This window comes from Schistocerca gregaria, chromosome 7 (genome assembly GCF_023897955.1).
Source record: "Schistocerca gregaria isolate iqSchGreg1 chromosome 7, iqSchGreg1.2, whole genome shotgun sequence".
NCBI lineage: Eukaryota > Metazoa > Arthropoda > Insecta > Orthoptera > Acrididae > Schistocerca > Schistocerca gregaria.
This window is the reverse complement of record NC_064926.1, coordinates 327,438,207-327,457,325: the sequence shown is the minus strand read 5'-3', so window position 1 is coordinate 327,457,325 and position 19,119 is coordinate 327,438,207. Positions and strand designations below refer to the sequence as shown.

Below are 19,119 nucleotides of genomic sequence, written 5' to 3'. Positions count from 1 at the left end.
TGTTCAAAAGTCATGTTATGGAAGATGTGTGTTTTCCATCTCTACCCTGTAATTTGTTTTAGTATTATCCACATTAATTTTTTGCTGATACCTTTTGTGTCAAAGGGATGAGACTTAGTTGCAATATGTGCTTAAAATATATAATTTTCCTATATAATAAAGACTTGATTACAGTTTGTAAGCTATGCCCTTTATTAACTACTCTGAAACAAAAATGAATAATTATTTTCTTCAGTTTAATAATGGAATGTAGTCTGATGTTGTACTGGTCATGGAATGCTTTCAGTTATGACATGTTCTTGCAGGTTTCCTCAGGGAGAACCACCTCTTCCTAAGCCTGTGCAAGTAGTGACAGTTGCTGCATATGATCATGCCCGAGAGGTGACAGATCATGAGACTTTAGAGGAACTCCTTGCAGACCCAGATGAAATGAGAATGCAGGCACTAGTGATTCGTGAGCGCATACTTGGCCCCGCACATCCAGACACAAGTTACTATGTGCGCTACAGAGGAGCTGTCTATGCTGATGCGGGAAAATTTTCACGCTGCATTGCCCTTTGGAACTATGCTTTAGACATGCAGCAGGTGATGATTTTCAGTGTTTTATATGTAACTATTGCTGTGCAATTATGATGGCCAGAGCAACTAATTCCTAGTTTTGTTGAATGGTGTTACTCTTTTGATACAGAGCATTGTAAGTAATAGTTTGAAGTATAGTATGCATTTATTTCATGATAATTGATTTGCGTCGGTGAGGACATTATTTTGATAAGTACTTATTCAAACTTTCATTTGTGTGGATCCTCATATTCAAGGGTTGATCTGATAACAGTTCAGTTACATAAGTTGAAGGAAAATCAAATAAACTTTATAACAAGTGTAAATCCAGGTGTCGAGTTATGTGCCAACCTGATTAGAAACCCAAAAATTATGGTATATGTTCTGTAAATTGTTTTGCGTAAATCCCAGATAGAAATTCATTGTCGGCAATAGGTAGCTGATTTTGTGCACTTTGATATTCTTGTTAAGCTTATCAAAACAAACATTTAATTCCTAGCTGTCCAGAGCGTTATTGTTGGTGCCATTGCCAGTGTAATAGATAACTGATTGGTCTTACTGTGAAGCTCATGTTATGTAATATGCGAGTGCGTATAAACTATGCGTAATGCAGCTACCTCTACTGATAGAAGACATTCCATCTGCTATGAAATATGTATTATCTGATTTTAAGAAAACTATTCAGTGATAAAAAATTGATTTTTGCACATCTTTGCTCAAAGGGCTGAATTTCTTTTCCTTATTTGTCATAGTTACTGTGCCAAATCAAATTAAGTAGAGCATCACAGAAAATTTTAGAGTTTACAGAGAGAAAAAACAAATTACTAAGGTTGAAATGTAGATAAGATATCGAAATTTTATCCGAAACTGAGAGCAGAATGATAAATCATTTCATTCTCAAGATACTGAGTTTTATATATGTTGGCTGGTCACTCCCAATGTGCCCATTTCTGTCACTGTGCAATATGTATCATGTGGTCATAACAACCATCATATTTTATAAACAGTTACAGATATTGAAAGGAGGTATTTTGCAAATGGTAACATGCAGATAGGTGTGTATATGAAACTTCCTGGCAGATTAAAACTGTGTGCCCGACCGAGACTCGAACTCAGGACCTTTGCCTTTCGTGGGAAAGTGCTCTACCATCTGAGCTACCGAAGCATGACTCACGCCCGGTACTCACAGCTTTACTTCTGCCAGCACCTCGTCTCCTACCTTCCAAACTTTACAGAAGCTCTTCTGCGAACCTTGCAGAACTAGCACTCCTGAAAGAAAGGATATTGCGGAGACATGGCTTAGCCACAGCCTGGGGGATGCAAGGTTCGCAGAAGAGCTTCTGTAAAGTTTGGAAAGTAGGAGACGATGTGCTGGCAGAAGTAAAGCTCTGAGTACCGGGCGTGAGTCGTGCTTCGGTAGCTCAGATGGTAGAGCACTTGCCCGCGAAAGGCAAAGGTCCCGAGTTCGAGTCTCGGTCGGGCACACAGTTTTAATCTGCCAGGAAGTTTCATATCAGCGCACACTCCGCTGCAGAGTGAAAATCTCATTCAGGTGTGTATATCTTATGATAAATACTTAAAAGTTTTTTATTCACTGAGATATGGAAATAACTTGTCCATAGCAGTGAGGTCGGTGAAACAGGATGTGTAAAACATGAATAGTGTTAAATTCTAGAAGTGTAGGATATCAGTTTTCAAACAGTGATATACACATCAGTTCTGCAGCCCATTGGCAGTTAGTCAATTCGTGTTTGATTCTGATTGCTGCCGTCATTTTTTATTTTATTCCTCACACTGTTAAACAATCAGTTATGTATTAAATAATCAATTATAAAATTGAAATATATTCAAACAGCTTGATTTAATAAATACATGAAATTAACGTAATCAGTTTAATTAAGATTACTATCCTTGTAAACCGAAAGGCTATGAGCCACCACATTGGAGCATACTGGTAAAATTTTGCACTATCTGCCACTGTCTCATATGATCAATAAGATTGCAGCAGAAGTATCTGCTCCATACTTCAGTTCAAAATATACCACTCATATGTACACTAGCAGGATCTGTAGCTTTTTTTACCAAGTCTGAACTGGGTAGTTATGACTTTTTCACTGTGTCTTGTTGAGCTTATTACATGTGCAAACTCAAACATATGATTTATCAGAAGTGTTAGACTGAAGTTCTTCTTTCTAAAAGTGGTATACTTTATTTTGTAATGTCTACATTTTATAAACATTCGTAGATAAATGGTAATACTGAGGATGTTTTATTGAGGTGTGTGAATGTCTGTCTTACCGACGTCATTCTTTTGCTAATTTGATTATCCTCTTCTTACAAAATGTTCCATTACACATAAAATGAGTTAAAAGCTCCTGCCCCTCCTGCTTCCTTTCGTATTTATCGGTATTCGTATTTAAATGAAGCAATGGACAACAGATAAAATAAAGAAAAGAATATTTCTGATATTTCAAAAACATTAGTTCACTGACAGTGTATTCCTTGACATTTGATATAAAGTTGTGTGTCTGTTACCTCATTGTAGAACTATACTTTGCAGAGAATGCTGGATCCCTTGAATCAGATGACCCAGAGCTCACTGTCGTCATTCGCTGAGCTGTTTGCTTTCATGGCTGGAGAGCAGGGCCGACCAGCAGCACGTGGTAGGAGAGTTCCTGAAGCATCATTTGAAGAAGTGCTAGATGTACTTCGGAAGGCAGTGAGAGAGGTAGAGGCTGGCTCAACTCAACTGGATCGCATGCCAGCAGCAGCTGTTGGTGAACGAGAAACCCTTCAGTTACGTCGAGCTGTTGTTGTTGCCCTGCAGCTTGCATGTTTGCTGGCACGTCTTTTGCCAGGACTTGATGAGGCTCGTACATTTGAACTTCACTGCACTGTTTATAGGTAGGTAACCATGACTCTTGCTGAGAACTGTTTGGTGTGTAATTATTCCTCTTTCAAGAAGAAAATGACATGTCATGTTAGAAATGGACTGTTGTTAACCTCTATGAAAGGGAAATAACAGGATATTTGAAGGAAGAATCTGTGATTGGGTATCTACGTCTAAATCATACTTCGCAAGCCACTTCATGGTGAATGGCAGAGGGTACTTCTGGTATCACTATCTGATCACTCTAACCCTGTTCCACTCGTGAATAGTACATGGGAAAAATGGTTGTCGGTAAGCCTCCGTATTGGCTCTAATTTCTCAGATTTTCTTATCATAGTCAATACGCAAGATACATGTTGGGGAGGGGGGGGGAGTAATATGTTGTCAGACTCCTCCTGAAAAGAGCTGCCCCGAAATTTCAATAGTAAATTCCTCCCTGATACACAAAGCCTCTCTTGTAATGTCTGCCAGAGTAGTTTGTGTAGCATCTCCGTAACGCGCTCTCACCAGATAAACACTCCCTTGACGAAATGTGTCTCTCTTCATTGGATCTTCTCCATCTCCTCTATCAGTCCTACGTGATAGGGATCCCAGATAGATCAACAGTACTCAAGAATCATATGAAAAAGTGCCTTATAAGCCACTTCTTCATGGATGAGTTACATTTCCTTATGATTCTTCTCATGAATCTGAGTATGGTGTCCGCTTTTCCCACTATTTGTTTTATGTAGTAATTCCACTTAAGGCTGCTCTGGATAGTTACGCCTAGATAGTTTACAGCAGACGCTGTATCCAGCTGTTTGTCATCAATAGTGTACAGTAGTGGATTTCTTTTCCTATGTATCCGCAATATGTTACGTTTATATATGTTCAGGGTCAACTGCCAGAGCCTGCACCATTCATCAATTCTCTGCAGGTTGTTCTGCAAATTCTTAATATCTTCAGGTGTTGCTACTTTGGTATAGACAACTGCATCATCTGCCAATAGCCTTAAAGAGCATCCGAGGATTTCTACTGGATTGTTTATACATATTGTAAGCAGCAACGGTCCTATCAAATTTCCCTCTGGTACTCCAGATATTACCTTTACATCTGTCAATTTAGTTGTGTTAAGAGTGACGTGTTGGGTTCTATGCGTAAAAAAGTCTTAAATTCAATCACATGTCTGCTCCGGTACTCCGTAAACTCGTATTTTTTTCATTAAACAGCAATGCAAGGCGGTGTCAAATGCCTTACTCAAATCAAGGAACAAGGCATCAGCCTGAGCGCCATTGTCCACTGCACTGTGCATCTCATGGATGAACAGAGTGAGCTGAGTTTTGCAGGATCTCTGTTTGCAGAATCCATGTTGATTTTTAGAGAGATGATGTTCATTTCCCAAAAAGTCATGATTCTTGATCATAAAACATGTTCCATAATTCTACAACAGATTGATGTCAATGATGTAGTTCTATAATTGTGTGGATCTGTGTTATGGCCTTTCTTAAAAATGGAAATGACCTGTGCTTCTTTGCAGTTGTTAGGTACCTTTTGTTGCTCAAGTAATCTGTGATAAACCACTGCTAGAAAGGGAGCAAGTTATTGTGCATAATCTTTATAGAATCTTATAGGTATCTCATCTGGTCCTGATGCCTTTCCACCACTAAGCGATTGTAGCTGCTTTACTGTTCGGCGATCGGTTATCTCAATATCTGCCATATTGACGTTCGTATGATGTTTGAAGCGAGGGACAGTGCTATGAACTTCTGCAATGAAACAACTTCAGAAGACTGAATTCAGTATTTTGGCCTGCTCTCTGTTATCTTCCGTTTCGGTGCTGGTGTGGTTGCTGAGAGAATGGATAGATGATTTTTGACCCACTTACTGATTTTACATACGACCAAAATCTCTTAGGGTTTTTACTCAGGTCTGTTGACAGGGCCTTACTTTCAAAATCATTGAACGCTTCTCTCATTGCTCTCCTTACACTCATTCAGCTTCTGTTTGTCAGCTAAGTTTTTACCTCTCTTGAATCTGCTCTTTGTTCACGTAGCACTTTTCTAACACAGCTATTGAACTATGGTGGATCTTCCCCATCCCTTAAAACCTTACTTGAACATACTTGTCTAGGGCATATTGAATGATGCCTTTCAATTTTTTCCATTTGTTCTCCACATCTTCATCTTCGTCACCGAATATTTGATGCTGACTTCTGAGTTATTCTGAAATTTGTATCGTGTGACCCTTGTTGAGCAAATATAACCTCCTACCTTTCTTAACATTCCTTGTGGGACCTGTCTTCATAGATGGTGTCACAGCATAATGATAACTGATAACTTCCTGTCTGTTAACTGATTCTATAAGTTGAGGTGTGTGTGTTGCCAGGAGGTCTAAGATGTTACTCTCACGAGTTGGTTCTCTAACTATCTGCTCAAGGTAATTTTCGGACAAGATATCCAAAACAGTGCCACAAGAATCCCTGTCTCTGGCACCAATTTTGATGGCATAACACTCCTGATCTATACCTGCCAAGTTGAAGTCGCTCCCTATTACAGTGGCATGATCAGGAAAATTACTAATGATATTCTGCAAGTTCTGTGTGAAGCACTCTGCAACTACAGGTCCTGACCCAGGTAGTCTATAAAAGCATCCAATCACCATTTTTGAGCGTTCTTCAGTACTCACTTTCATCTAGATTAATTCACATTCAGAATCAGTGATAATCACACGAGATTTTATCAGATTTTTCACTGCAATAAACACGCTACCACCGTTGGTGACTAACCCTTCCCTACAATAAACACTCCAGTCCGAACTTGGGATTTTGTTGTCATTAACATTTGGTTTCATCCAACTTTCTGTTCCAAACACTATCTTTGCATTATAACCTTCAATAAGTGGTATAAATTCTGCAACCTTTCCTTGGATGCTCGTGCAGTTTACTAGAATCATATTAATCTTTTCTATCTCTGATCTGCAAGGACCAAGATTCTCAGAGATCACTGTGGCTGATTTAACAGGCAAACTGTCTTTGAGCCCAATGGAGGGTTCCTCTAAACTGAAAAAGCCCATGTGCACACCACACATACTCCGCTACCCAAGTAGCCACTTGCTGCAGGTAGGGCACACCTGACCTATTACGGGGAACCCTAGAGATCTGCACCCGATAGCGGAGGTTGAGAAATTCACATCGGACACAGTTGCAAAGTCGTCTGAGCCTCTGGTTTAGACCTTCAGCTCTGCTCCAAACCAGAGGACCGCAGTCAACTCTGGATATGATTCTACAGATAGATAGCTTAGCCTGCACCCTGTGTGCGTTGCTATTTGTTTCCACCAAATCAGCCAGCCACCAAATGGAGCCGAGGATGGCCTCAAAACCAAAGTGACAGGCGTCATTCGTGCCAACATGTGCCACTACATGCAGCCGGTTGCACCCAGTGTGCTCGATAACCACTGGCAGGGTCTCCTCCACACCACGGATAAGACCTCCCTGCAGACATACTGAATGCACACTGAAATTATTTCCTGCCTTGCCTGCTGTCTCCCTGAGGGGCTCCATCACCCGCCTAACATTGGAGTTCCAAATTACAAGCATACCCACCTTCTGTACTTGTCTGGACTGGGCAGGAAAATCAACCGCTAGCCCAACAGGAGAGGCATCCCGTGCTGGCTCAGAGTTATCATCTACATTGGGTAGCACCTTGTACCTGTTGCTAAGATGTAGGGAGCCAGCCGCACAGCCTGCTTCCTTTTTTGCTTTCTGCCTAGTGACACGTGAACTCGCCACTCTCTGCTACGAGCTCTGGAGTGAGGACAGACCAGTCAGATGTTGTGTATCAGAAGCTGCATCAATGTCTTGTTCACCAGGGGATTCCAGTGGCACCAAAGGTGCAACAGGGCTTGTCATTGGGCCCCGATGTCACCGCAACTTTGATTATTAGCTGGAAGCTTGTTGACAGTAGCCAACACAGCTTCCAGCTGTTTACAGACAGCAGCCAACTTTCTTCGTGTCCTCTCACAACAAGCACAGTCCCTAGCCATATGTACTGTGTATAAAATAGGTATAAGGTGTCAAATGGTGTGGTTGCATTTGAAATGTGTACGAAATATGCCAAAGGAGAATAAAGTAACACAAAAAGTTGATTTACAGATTCATCACTGTACTGTGACACTGCAAGCTATTAAACACAATTAAATTTTTCTACTGAAGTTGATCGATTTACAGGTACCTGTTATTAGAAATCTTGTTGACCGAAGAGGTACTACGCGAGATAAATATTCAAACTAGAATGCACTGATCTAAACTTCATGCTGTCTACTAGCACAAAATTAAAACTTAGTGACGTGATGGAGTTTCTGGCAATGGGAAAATTTACACTAGGAAGCTGCCCTACAAAATGATATTCATAAGATTTATGCAGAAACAAAATCTACAATTAATTTTCTGACTACTAGTCTACACACTAAAATATGCACGTATAGTTCACTTCTTTGCAGAAGCACTTGGAAAAAAAGACTAAATTAATTTTCTGTTTATCAGAAAAGTACAGCTGCCACTGCCGCGCATCCTCTCAGCTCGATGGCTGCCACTACACTGTATGTGCCTGTTCTTGATGACTCTTGAAAGCTCAGAACAAGATTCAGATTTCAGTAGGCATCTTCAGTCAGCAGCTTACCAGTCCTTACAGTAGTTACAGAGCACAAAAAAATGTGGATTTGCTACAGTATTAATTTATTTAAGTAACCAGTTTTTTGCCCTCAAAGCCATCGTCAAACAAGAGTTACTGTCTTAAAATGGCCTAAAACTTGAAAACAGATTAACTAAATACATTGCTATTGTAGAATGAAGACTTGTGTGCTTTTTGTGTATAAGTATGAAGTTGTTATACTGAGCAGTAACAAAAGAGTAATTTAAAGATCTATTAGAAACACGAAGTGTGGTGAAAATGTAATGAGAACTTTAAGAGGAACAAAATTATCTTTATTTATTCATCAACTACTACTTCGCCCCCTACAGTGTGATTACCATCAGATATAATACACTTGTGCCAGCACTTTCTCCAATTGGAAATACTTCTGGAACTTTTCATTATGGTGGTCAGCTCCTTCAACGATTGTTTTTATCTTATCAGTGGTGGCAGAGTGAGGTCCTTTATCATGAACAAGCATTGAGGTGTGAGTGGAAGTATTGTCATAATGCAATTTCCATGAGTGTTTTTTGCCACAGATCTGGTCATTTTCTTCGGATTTCATCACACAAATGGTGCATAATTTCATAGTAGTGTTCCTTATTGACCGTACACCCATAGAGCAGGAACTCTTGATGCATTATCCAATTGTAATAGAAGAAAACAGTGAGCAGAACCTTCACATGTGATCAGACTTCTCAAATTTTTTTCAGTCTTTGCTCTTCAGGCAGTGTCCATTGGGATGATAAGGGCTTGATACTCCGTGTTGTCGCACATCTTGCCAGTTGTTTATTTTCTTTATGTCTGACGTACTGTCACATCATAATATCCGTGTATCCATTTTCATCACCATCACCATTTTTTAGAAGTTCTGAATATTTTACTTCATTCAGCAATTCCTGAATGATATCTGCATGATGCTGTTTTTGACCAAAATTCAACAATTTTGCAACAAACTTAGCTGCTACATGTTTCACACACAACACATACAAAAAAATTGCTTTGACATGAGCCAAAGGCTATGCCAACATCATCAGCAACCCCTCTAATAGCGATTCAGTGATTTTTCCGGAACCACTTTCTTTACTTCTGCCACATTGTTGTCAGCAATCAGTGTGCAGAATTTAATGCAAATTCTTTTATCCATTCTGTTTCTTAAGTAGAAATTCACTGAAAACTCAAAAACACATGTGACATCTTAGACTGTCAACAATAAACTAAATATTCAAAACAAACAGAAAATGCGAATATACATCAGTAACATGTTTACTGACAGAACGATAAAGTTTTGAAAATTATGTGTATAAGGTCTACAAAATTAAAAAAAATAAAAATCTGCTACTTTTGGATATAGTTGTATATCAAAAGTCTCGTGGTGCTGTTGTTCATAGTGGTTATGGGTGTCTTGCTGAACCTGCTCTCTATGATAAAATCTACATTTTTAAAAATTTTTTACGCACAAAACTTCTGTCTATTATGGAATTATCTACACTTTTATGCCTCAGATTGCTGAATACAATCCTTTGTATCTTTTTCTTCTTCTGTGTCTGTTTATTGGCTGCAATAGTAAATGAGAAGTTGGGGGCATGATTAAATCTTTCTTTCACAGCATTTATTACAAGTATCACTAGGGTTTTAAACTATTTTATTTTAAGGATTTATGATAATTTACTGTCAGAGGGCTCAAACGTACTATGCTTTGTATGGCAAAAGAAGATCCCTGGTAACTAGCAGGCTTGTTACCAGCTTTCATTCTTGAAGGGCAAACGGCTGCCGCAATACTGACTGAAACCTGTAGCTATCAAATACTGTGACAACAATGAATGCAAACTCCACAGAAGAACTTTGACGGTGAAAGAAAAAGTTTTATTGTGTTTTTTTTAAGCAGTTCTTGGCAGGATTGACTGTTACGTTTCTGAGTTTCTAACCGAGTGCCCATTCCATTTTGCACACAGTGTTGTGATGATTGACATCCTCATCTGTGGACGCCCTAATCAGTGGTCTTGGTGCATGTTACGTGACTTCTTTTAAACACTTTTAGAAGGCTGCTATGTCACTTCTCTAACATTGTGCATGGAATGAAATTGTTAACTTAGGAGCTAGAATCCCAAAAACATTGTTTCTTGTACTGCTTCTTCTGTTCCGTGTCCCTTGTATTTCATGTGTACTAATCCGTTCTCTCATATGTAACTATGTTCCATTATGTCTTTTCAGTTGATTCAAATACATCATCATTAAGAATATTATGAGAAGGAAAGTTGCTACTCACCATATAGAGGAGATGCTGAGTCACAGATAGGCACAACAAAGAGATTCTCACACTTAAAGCTTTCGGTTAATGGCCTTTGTCAACAATACATACACATGCGCGCGCGCGCGCTCGCGCGCACACACACACACACACACACACACACACACACACACACGTAAAAGTACTTGGTGTGTTAGTGGAATGATGGCTGTGTAGAGCTGGATGGGTAAGGACAATGACTAACAAAGGTTGAGGCCAGGAGGGTTAAGAGAATGTAGGATATATTGCAGGGAAAGTTCCCATCTACGCAATTCATATAATCTGGTGTTATTGGGAAGAATCCATATGGCACAGACTGTGAAGCAGTAATTGAAATGAAGGATATCATGTTTGGCAGCGTGTTCAACAACAGGGTGGTCCACTTGTTTGTTGACAAACTACATAGAATGCAGCACAATGGTTGCAGCTTAGCTTGTAGACCACATAATTGCTTTCACAGGTAGACTGCCTTTGATGGGATACGTGATGTCAGTGACCAGACTGGAGTAGGTGGTGGTGGGAGGATGTATGGGACAGGTCTTGCATCTAGGTCTATTACAGGGGTATGAGCCATGAGGTAAGAGATTGGGAGCAGGGGTTGTGTAAGGATGGATGAGTATATTGTGTAGATTCGGTGGACAGCGGAATACCACTGTGGGAGGGGTGGGAAGGACAGTGGGTAGGACATTTCCAATTTCAGGGTACAATGAGAGGTAATCAAAACTCTGTTGGAGAATGTAATTCAGTTGCTCCAGACATGGGTGTACTGAGTAATGAGGGGAATGCTTCTCTCTGGCCAGACGGTGAGGCTTTAGGAGGTGGTGGGAGACTGGAAAAATAAGGCCCGGAAGATTTGTTTTTGTACAAGGTTGGGAGGATAATTATGGTCAGTGAAGGCTTTAGCGAGACCCTCAGTGTGTTTTGTGAGGGACTGCTTGTCACTGCAGATGGGACAACGGGTGTCTAGGCTGTACGAAGGGACTTCTTGGTATGGAATGGGTGGCAGCTGTTGGAGTTGAGGTATTGCTGGTGGTTAGTAGGTCGGATATGGACGGAGGTACTGATGTAGCCATGTCTGAAGTGGAGGTCAACATCCAGGAAGGTGGCTTGTTGGGTTGAGTAAGACAATGTGAAGCAAATGGGGGAGAAGTTGTTGAGGTTCTGGAGGAATGTGAATAGGGTGTCCTCACCTTCGACCCAGATAGCAAAGATGTCATCAGTGAATCTGAACCAGATGAGGGGTTTAGGATTCTGTGTGTTTGGGAAGGATTCTTCCAGATGGCCCATGAAAAGGGTGGTGCCATGTGGGTGCCCATAACCATACCCTGTATTTGTTCATAGGTAATGCCTTCAAAGGAGAAGTAATTGTGGGTGAGGATATAGTTGGTCATGGTGACCAGGAAGGAGGTTGTTGGTTTGGAATTTGTCAGGCACTGGGAAAAGTAGTGTTCAGTAGCGGTAAGGCCATGGGCATTAGGAGTGTTAGTGTACAGGGAGGTGGTATCAATAGTGACGAGCAGGGCACCGTGTGGTAAAGGGTCAGGAACTGTGGAGAGTCGGTGGAGGAGATGGTTGGCATATTTGATATAGGAAGGTAGGTTCCGGGTAATAGGTTGAAGGTGTTGGTCTATAAGAGCAGAGATTCTTTCAGTGGCAGCACAGTAACTGGCCACAATGGGGAGTCCTGGGTGGTAGGGTTTATGGACTTTCGGAAGCATGTAGAAGGTAGGAGTGCTGGGAGTGGTAGGGGTGAGTAGAGAGATGGATTGTGGGGAGAGGTTCTGGGATGGAGATCTTGCTAGATTACTGGAATGGGATCACTGTGGCACGGTTTGTAGGTGAAAGTATCGACAGCTGGCGGAGCCCATCCCCAGGTAATCCTTGCAGTTCAGAACAACCCAGTGATGGAGCCTTTGTCCGCAGGTAGGATTATAATGTTGGGATCAGTTTTTCGATGGTGGACTACAGTTTTTTCTGCGGATGTAAGGTTAGTCTGCATGTTGAGGGATTTGGGGAATGATTCGTGAGGCAAGGTTTGAGGTTAAGAAACTCTGGAAAGTTAACAGGGGGTGGTTTGGGGGCAGTGCTGGTGGGTCACGGTTGGTTGGAGGATTGAACTGAGTTAGGCAAGGTTCAATAATGGTCTTGGGTTGAGTCTGATTGGTAGGGTTGGTGGTGAAAAATTGTTTCCACTGTAGGGACCAGGAGAAGGAAAGAACGTCTGTAACAACAAGTTCTGCATGATTGAATTTGGGAGTTGGGCAAAAGGCGAGGTCTTTGGAAAGGACTGATATTTCTGTGGGGCTAAGGCTTCTGGAGGGGAGGTTCATGACTGTGTTATGGGTCTGTTTAGATTCTGGTTTCTGTGTGGTGGTGAGAGTGAGTTTTGGAGGGCGGGGTAAGTGTAATAGGTCTGCAAGACAGGGTTTGTCATCTATGAGGGAGTGTGGGGGAGGTTTGGAGGTTGTTGTAGAGGTGGTGGACAGTGGCACTGGAAGGCGGGAGTAGGAAGTGAGCAGGATGAAGAGTTTTTTTGAGGTTGCTCAAGTTCCTGCAGGGCAAGAGTTTCAGTGTGTTTTGAGTCCCAGGAATTTGGGATTGCATAGAAGGAGAATCTTGTGGATAGGGAGAAGGTACTACAAGGTGGTTTGGGCTTGGTTGATACGGTTTTGCAGGACTATGTTGGTGAGGGCTAAAGATTGGTGGAATTTGAACAGGTAGAGGTCATTGTGGGAGGAGGGGTGGCAGCCAGAGTTTTGTAATTTGATGGTAAGGCCATTAGGGGGGAATCTATAAGCCAAGCAACAACACAGGAACATTATGGGGGACTGGGATCTGGCTAGGGATAAGCAGTCTTTTCTGTATTGACACAGATGGAAGGAGCAAGGATCCATGGTGGTGGAAAAATGCGAAAAAATTACATCAATAATGTAGAATAGCATCTGAAAAATTTTGCGTAAATACACCCAAATATGTGTGAAAATATACGAAAAAGATGAGATGGATCCAAAATGGGGAAACAAGAAGAAATGAAGGTGTCGATGATAGCAAAATGCGAAAACTTGCTGATATTGGCGAGAAGTCACGAAGTTCTAAGTAAAGAATAACTGATAATACACAAACACACAAAAATTCAAGCTTTTGCAACCCACGGTTGCTTCAACAGGAAAGAGGGAAGGAGAGGGAAAGACGAAAGATGTGGATTTTAAGGGAGAGGTTAAGGAGTCATTCCAACCCCTGGAGCAGAAAGACTTACCTTAGGGAGGAAAAAAGGGACAGGTATACACTCACTCACTCACTCACTCACTCACTCACTCACTCGCTCGCGCATGCACACACACACATCCATCTGCACGTATACAGACACAAGCAGACATGTAAAGACAAAGAGTTTGGGCAGAGATGTCAGTCGAGGCGGAAGTACAGAGACAAAGACGTTGTTGAATGACAGGTGAGGTATGAGCTGCAGCAACTTGAAATTAACGGAGGTTGAGGCCTGGTGGGTAACGGGAAGAGATGATATATTGAAGGGCAAGTTCCCATCTCTGGAGTTCTGATAGGTTGGTGTTAGTGGGAAGTATCCAGATAACCCGGATGGTGTAACATACCAACAATTAAAGGGAACAGCCATGGGTACCAGGATGGCCCCCTCGTACGCCAACCTATTTATGGGTCGCTTAGAGGAAGCCTTCTTGGTTACCCAGGCCTGCCAACCCAAATTTTGGTACAGATTTATTGATGACATCGTCATGATCTGGGCTCACAGCGAAGAACAACTCCAGAATTTCCTCTCCAACTTCAACTCCTTTGGTTCCATCAGATTCACCTGGTCCTACTCCAAATCCCATGCCACTTTCCTCGACGTTGACCTCCATCTGTCCAATGGCCAGCTTCACACATCCATACACATCAAACCCACCAACAAGCAACAGTACCTCCATTATGACAGCTGCAACCCATTCCATATCAAACGGCCCCTTCCCTACAGCCTAGGTCTTCGTGGCAAACAAATCTGCTCCAGTCCTGAATCCCTGAACCATTACACCAACAACCTGAAAACAGCTTTCGCATCTCGCAACTACCCTCCCGACCTGGTACAGAAGCAAATAACCAGAGCCACTTCCTCAATCCCTCAAACCTAGAACCTCCCACAGAAGAACCCCAAAAGTGCCCCACTTGTGACAGGACAGGATCAGACTCTGGATGTGACCCTCCAGCAGGGATATGACTTCCTCAAATCCTGGCCTGAAATGAGATCCGTCCTTCATGAAATCCTCCCCACTCCACCAAGAGTGTCTTTCCGCCGTCCACCTAACCTTCGTAACCTCCTGGTTCATCCCTATCACCAACAATCCGTGTGGTTTTGTAGCTGTCTGTTGTGTACGACCGAGAAGGTTGATAAAGTATGGTTTGTAATTGTAAGTAGAGCGTGCAGTGCGGTTTGTAAGGTGAAAAAAGTGTGTGTGTGTGTGTGGGGGGGGGGGGGGGGGGGGTTGTTGTTGTTGTTGACATAGGCCATTGGCCAAAAGCTTTAAGTGTGAAAATCTTTATTGTTACATTCTGTTGTCCTGGATTTTCCATTGTTTGATAAATCATTATTACATATATGAAGGTGATTATAATATATGAACAACAAGTAAACAATTTTTAGAGTCCCAACTTGGTGTTTTATGGTTGCAGGTAACTACTTCACTGAGAGGAGTACACAGACTGTTCAAATTTTTTCTTTTGTGAAGCAGTGACCTAGTTCAGTCTTTATGGTCCGTTTAACACAGATGTTGTCTTTTGTGTGTGTGGTTTTCCTTTTGCTTTTTCTTTTGGTTAAATGTAAAGAAGTGTGTGCGTTCATATCAAAATTTATCATAGTGAAATATGTGTGTGTATATTTTGTCTGTTAATTTGGTATGTTTTTTAGATTGGCAAAGGCACCTGTAACACACAGACTTGGAGGAGCCACACCCTTGCATGTGGCATGTGCTCAGAGAGGAGGAGGGGGAACTGAAGGAGGAAGATATCCAGCCTGCCGTCTCCCTTCAGCAGCTGTTGTATCTTTGCTCCTTGCGTCTGGAGCCAATGCGGATGCAAAGGATGATGATGGCTGCACTCCACTTCATTTTGCAGCTGGCGCTACGACAGAGTTAGGTGCACCATCTCTCATTAGGACTCTGCTTGAAGGAGGTGCACATTTAGATGCTAGGAATGGTCAGGGTCGTACATTTGAACAGCTGCTGCCTGCAGGTGTTGCACTACATGAATTAATAAATCCAGTACGCTACACAACACTCACTTGTTTAGCTGCAGCCACAATTCGTAAATACAATGTGCCTTATCGTGGACAGATTCCTGTCTCATTGGAAGAATTTGTTGCACGTCATTAAGATTGAGAAAAATGGCTGAATGCCATTGGGTGACACAGATCTTCCAGAGAAGCGGAATTATATCAGCATTAATTAGCACTGTATTGTTACTATGCAAGCAATTTCTTGTAAAGTAATAGGAATTACGGTATGATAATAGCCGTACAGTACTAAGCCTTTATAATATCATTAGCTGATTCTAACTCAGTTTTCACAAAATCACATGAAATGATGGTTTTGTTTGTTCCTGAGAGTGAGAGGATAATTGTTGGGAATGATATCCACTTCGTTGATCACATCTTGAGCTACCATCTTAGTACCGTTGTGTACATTATGGCAGTGGAACACTTGTGATAGAGTATTGTTTTGTGATGACTAACAACTGTGTGGATGAAAATGATCATCACAATGTTCATATAGAGTCCCATTTGCTTTTTTCCTGAGCTCTGATCTATGATTGAAGTGTGTTAGCATCATGCTGCGTGAAGTTGAGTTTTGGAATAATCATATTTTTGTTATGTAGAAGATAGGAGAAGTGTTTACTTTGTATCTTCAGTAACTGGGTTGATATTTTACTCTATAAATTAAAAAGTTATTTGCTTGAATTCTTAAAATGACAACCTTATCAAAGCTGCTCGATAAACATGTATACTGAAGTGTAACTGTCCTTTCTTTTTTTAACCCATAGTCTCATTTTTAATAAAATACCCCCACTTTTTGCTGCTCAAGTGAAAACAACTGTTTAACTACAGGTTAATCATATTGATTGCTTCCTCAGTCTTTATGACTAGACATTAGGGGTTGAACAATATTGTCATTTATGTTGGTATCAAGGTATTCTGATCACGGTACACGGGATGCTGAAGTCATATTATTTCTGCTGCAGAGATAGTATCTGCTCCAGCATTCATCTGCTGAATTGTCGACGGTAATTGTAAATTAGGAATTTCTGACTGACAGCACTGTAATCACTATTTGGAGCATAGTTGTGATAATCCTTATGTCCTCAGAATCATTCAACTATAGATCTAAATGTAATTTTCAGCAGGTCATATCCTTTAGTTACTTAAGTGTAACGTGAGTTTGATAGTAGACACTTTAGAGTGTCTAATTGTATTGGACTCAGAGTAAATTGAGAACACATCACATTTGTTTATGGGTAGTGCCTTAAATATGACTGTACTGTGTAGTAACAGCAGCAAGAATTGTCGAAGAGTGTGACTGGAACTGTTGTTTGTGTCGAAGTGAGTGACTATATGTTACTCAGACATGTTCAGTAGTCCAGTGAAGTGATTTGAAACAGACCAGTTTTATAACATTTGTATTGGCTGCTTAAAATATGCCATTACTAAGTCTCAAAAAGAAATCTCTGTTCTCGTGTATTCAGCCACTTCTGTCCTACTTATGGAGGGAGAGTGGGGGATCCTTCCAGAGTTGTTGCTTTACAGTATTAAGAATTGTGCCTGAAGAGAATCTGTTACCTTAAATCCTATTCTACAGTCTTCATGTAGTCCATAGAGCTGGTACTCATGACTAGATGAAAGTGCAGATTTTATGGCCTTCACTAAAAGAAGTAAATATTAAGTAATAAAAAGGAAATATTACATAATTTATGAAATTTCCTGTCCACAGCTATTTCTTCATGATTTAAAATATCTGTGCTCAGCTGTAAATAGATTGTTTAATTTATGCAAAAAATATGTGGTGTTTATACGTTTATGTTGAGAATTGTGATAAAAAATTATGTTCTACTAAAGAAACAGTTTAATACTTCAACAATAAATGAAAATTTTAGAAATACTTTGTAAAGTAATAAAAGAAAATGATTTGAAGACTTTAATGTAATTCTTTTCATTAATTGATGTTAATAATTGAATCTTACTTTCAGAGTGAAAATTTGATGCAGGCCTCCAGTTTTCATCTCATGCACTTTAAACCATGATTATTTTGAGGGCTATGAGGTATAAGGTATTCACAATATGTAACAAAAATGAAATAAGACTTGCAGTTAATATGTATGTGTAGGTAAACTTAAATGCCTTAAAGTTTATAATGGTACACAGTGATTGCCCATTGCTCCTATCAACCAACCTGTCTCACAGTGCACAAAGATTACAGTGTAACAATACTCCCTTTCTTTTTTTATATCACAATATTAATACTGACACCAGAGCTGCCTGTTACATTGCACTTTACACATGGGAAATAGCAGACTGCAGTAATGGAAACTGCTTGGAGCTAAAGATAAAAAATGGACTCAAAATGTAAGCAATATATCTACAGAAGTAAATGTTCATGCCAAGTGACAACTGATTTTTATTTGTTTATTTTTATTTTGGAAATATTGCTGGAGTGATATGTGCAATAACACGTTGCCACTGATGAATATTTTGTTTTGTTATGTTATGACTGTAATATTTTAAATCGCAACACAAATAAAATCCTTCATAATACTTGTTTTGTTTTTTATCAGTTACACTGGTATACAGAGTTTCACCAAGTGACATTGATATTCTTCAGATTGTGTCTTTGAACTCAGAGTATCTCAAAGATTGATTGATTTATTAATGATGTAACATTTTTAAATGGAAAATGTTATTTTAAAGAAAACAGCTTCGAAAGTGTGAAAGCCATTGCTATTCTTGTGACCATTTCACATGACAATAGTGATATTTGAAAGTTCTAGAACCAAGAGCTCGGAACTCTCCCTCCCTCCCTCCCTCCCTCCCCAGGGATTACTGTGCTATATGGTTTAGCTGCATCCCTCGATTCATCTGAACTTTGGCATTTACTTGTTCATGCATCATATTCTATACATTTTACCAAGGAGATGAATCTCTATTGATATAGGAAAAAAAAAAAAAAAAAAAAAGTAGTAGTGTAGAGGCCTGCCTATGTGTTGCCATGCAGAAATTTTGTGGAGAAGCCTGTTACATGTCCTCCATACAGTCCTGATCTACCCCCTTGCGATTATCTGATTTTTGGTGCCCTGACGGAAGACATTGAATTTGCTTCAGATGAAGGAGTGTGCACGTGGCTACAATAGTGGTTTCGTAGGTAACAGCCAGCATTTTCTCATCAAGGCATTGACTGTCTTCACCTCACAGTGGGTTAATATATTAACTGTTAGGGCAATTACTTTTGAAGTAATAAACAGTTTCCTTACTTTCCCATGTGTTTCATTTCCATTTGACTGATCCTTATATGTACAGGGCTGCCATGGGTTCTGGAAAAAAGGGAAATGAGTATCAGGGAATTAAAAAAACTGGAAAAATCTCATTCTTGTCTCAGTAGATGAAAAGGTTTGTTTACTGGGGTGTCATACATCTTAGCTGGCTGAGTGCAGCTGAGTATATG

The 19,119-nt window shown here is 40.5% G+C and overlaps 1 protein-coding gene across 2 annotated transcripts in view; it reads left to right on the top strand.

Annotated features, from left to right (window-relative positions):
• Positions 1 to 18,637, top strand: part of LOC126281491 (protein fem-1 homolog CG6966) — a 142,492-nt gene extending 123,855 nt beyond the window's left edge. Inside the window, exons 6-9 of one of the 2 annotated variants that reach the window (XR_007551277.1) lie at positions 306 to 585; positions 3,119 to 3,462; positions 15,321 to 17,603; positions 18,613 to 18,637. Coding sequence is in view for 1 of the 2 variants with exons in the window: in XM_049980493.1 (XP_049836450.1) it covers positions 306 to 585; positions 3,119 to 3,462; positions 15,321 to 15,783 (1,087 nt within the window). In the remaining variant the exon portion in view is untranslated. Of the gene's footprint in view, positions 1 to 305; positions 586 to 3,118; positions 3,463 to 15,320; positions 18,216 to 18,612 lie in introns of those variants that run through there. The other variant, XM_049980493.1, reaches the window with a different exon arrangement.
• The last annotated feature ends 482 nt before the right edge of the window (positions 18,638 to 19,119 follow it).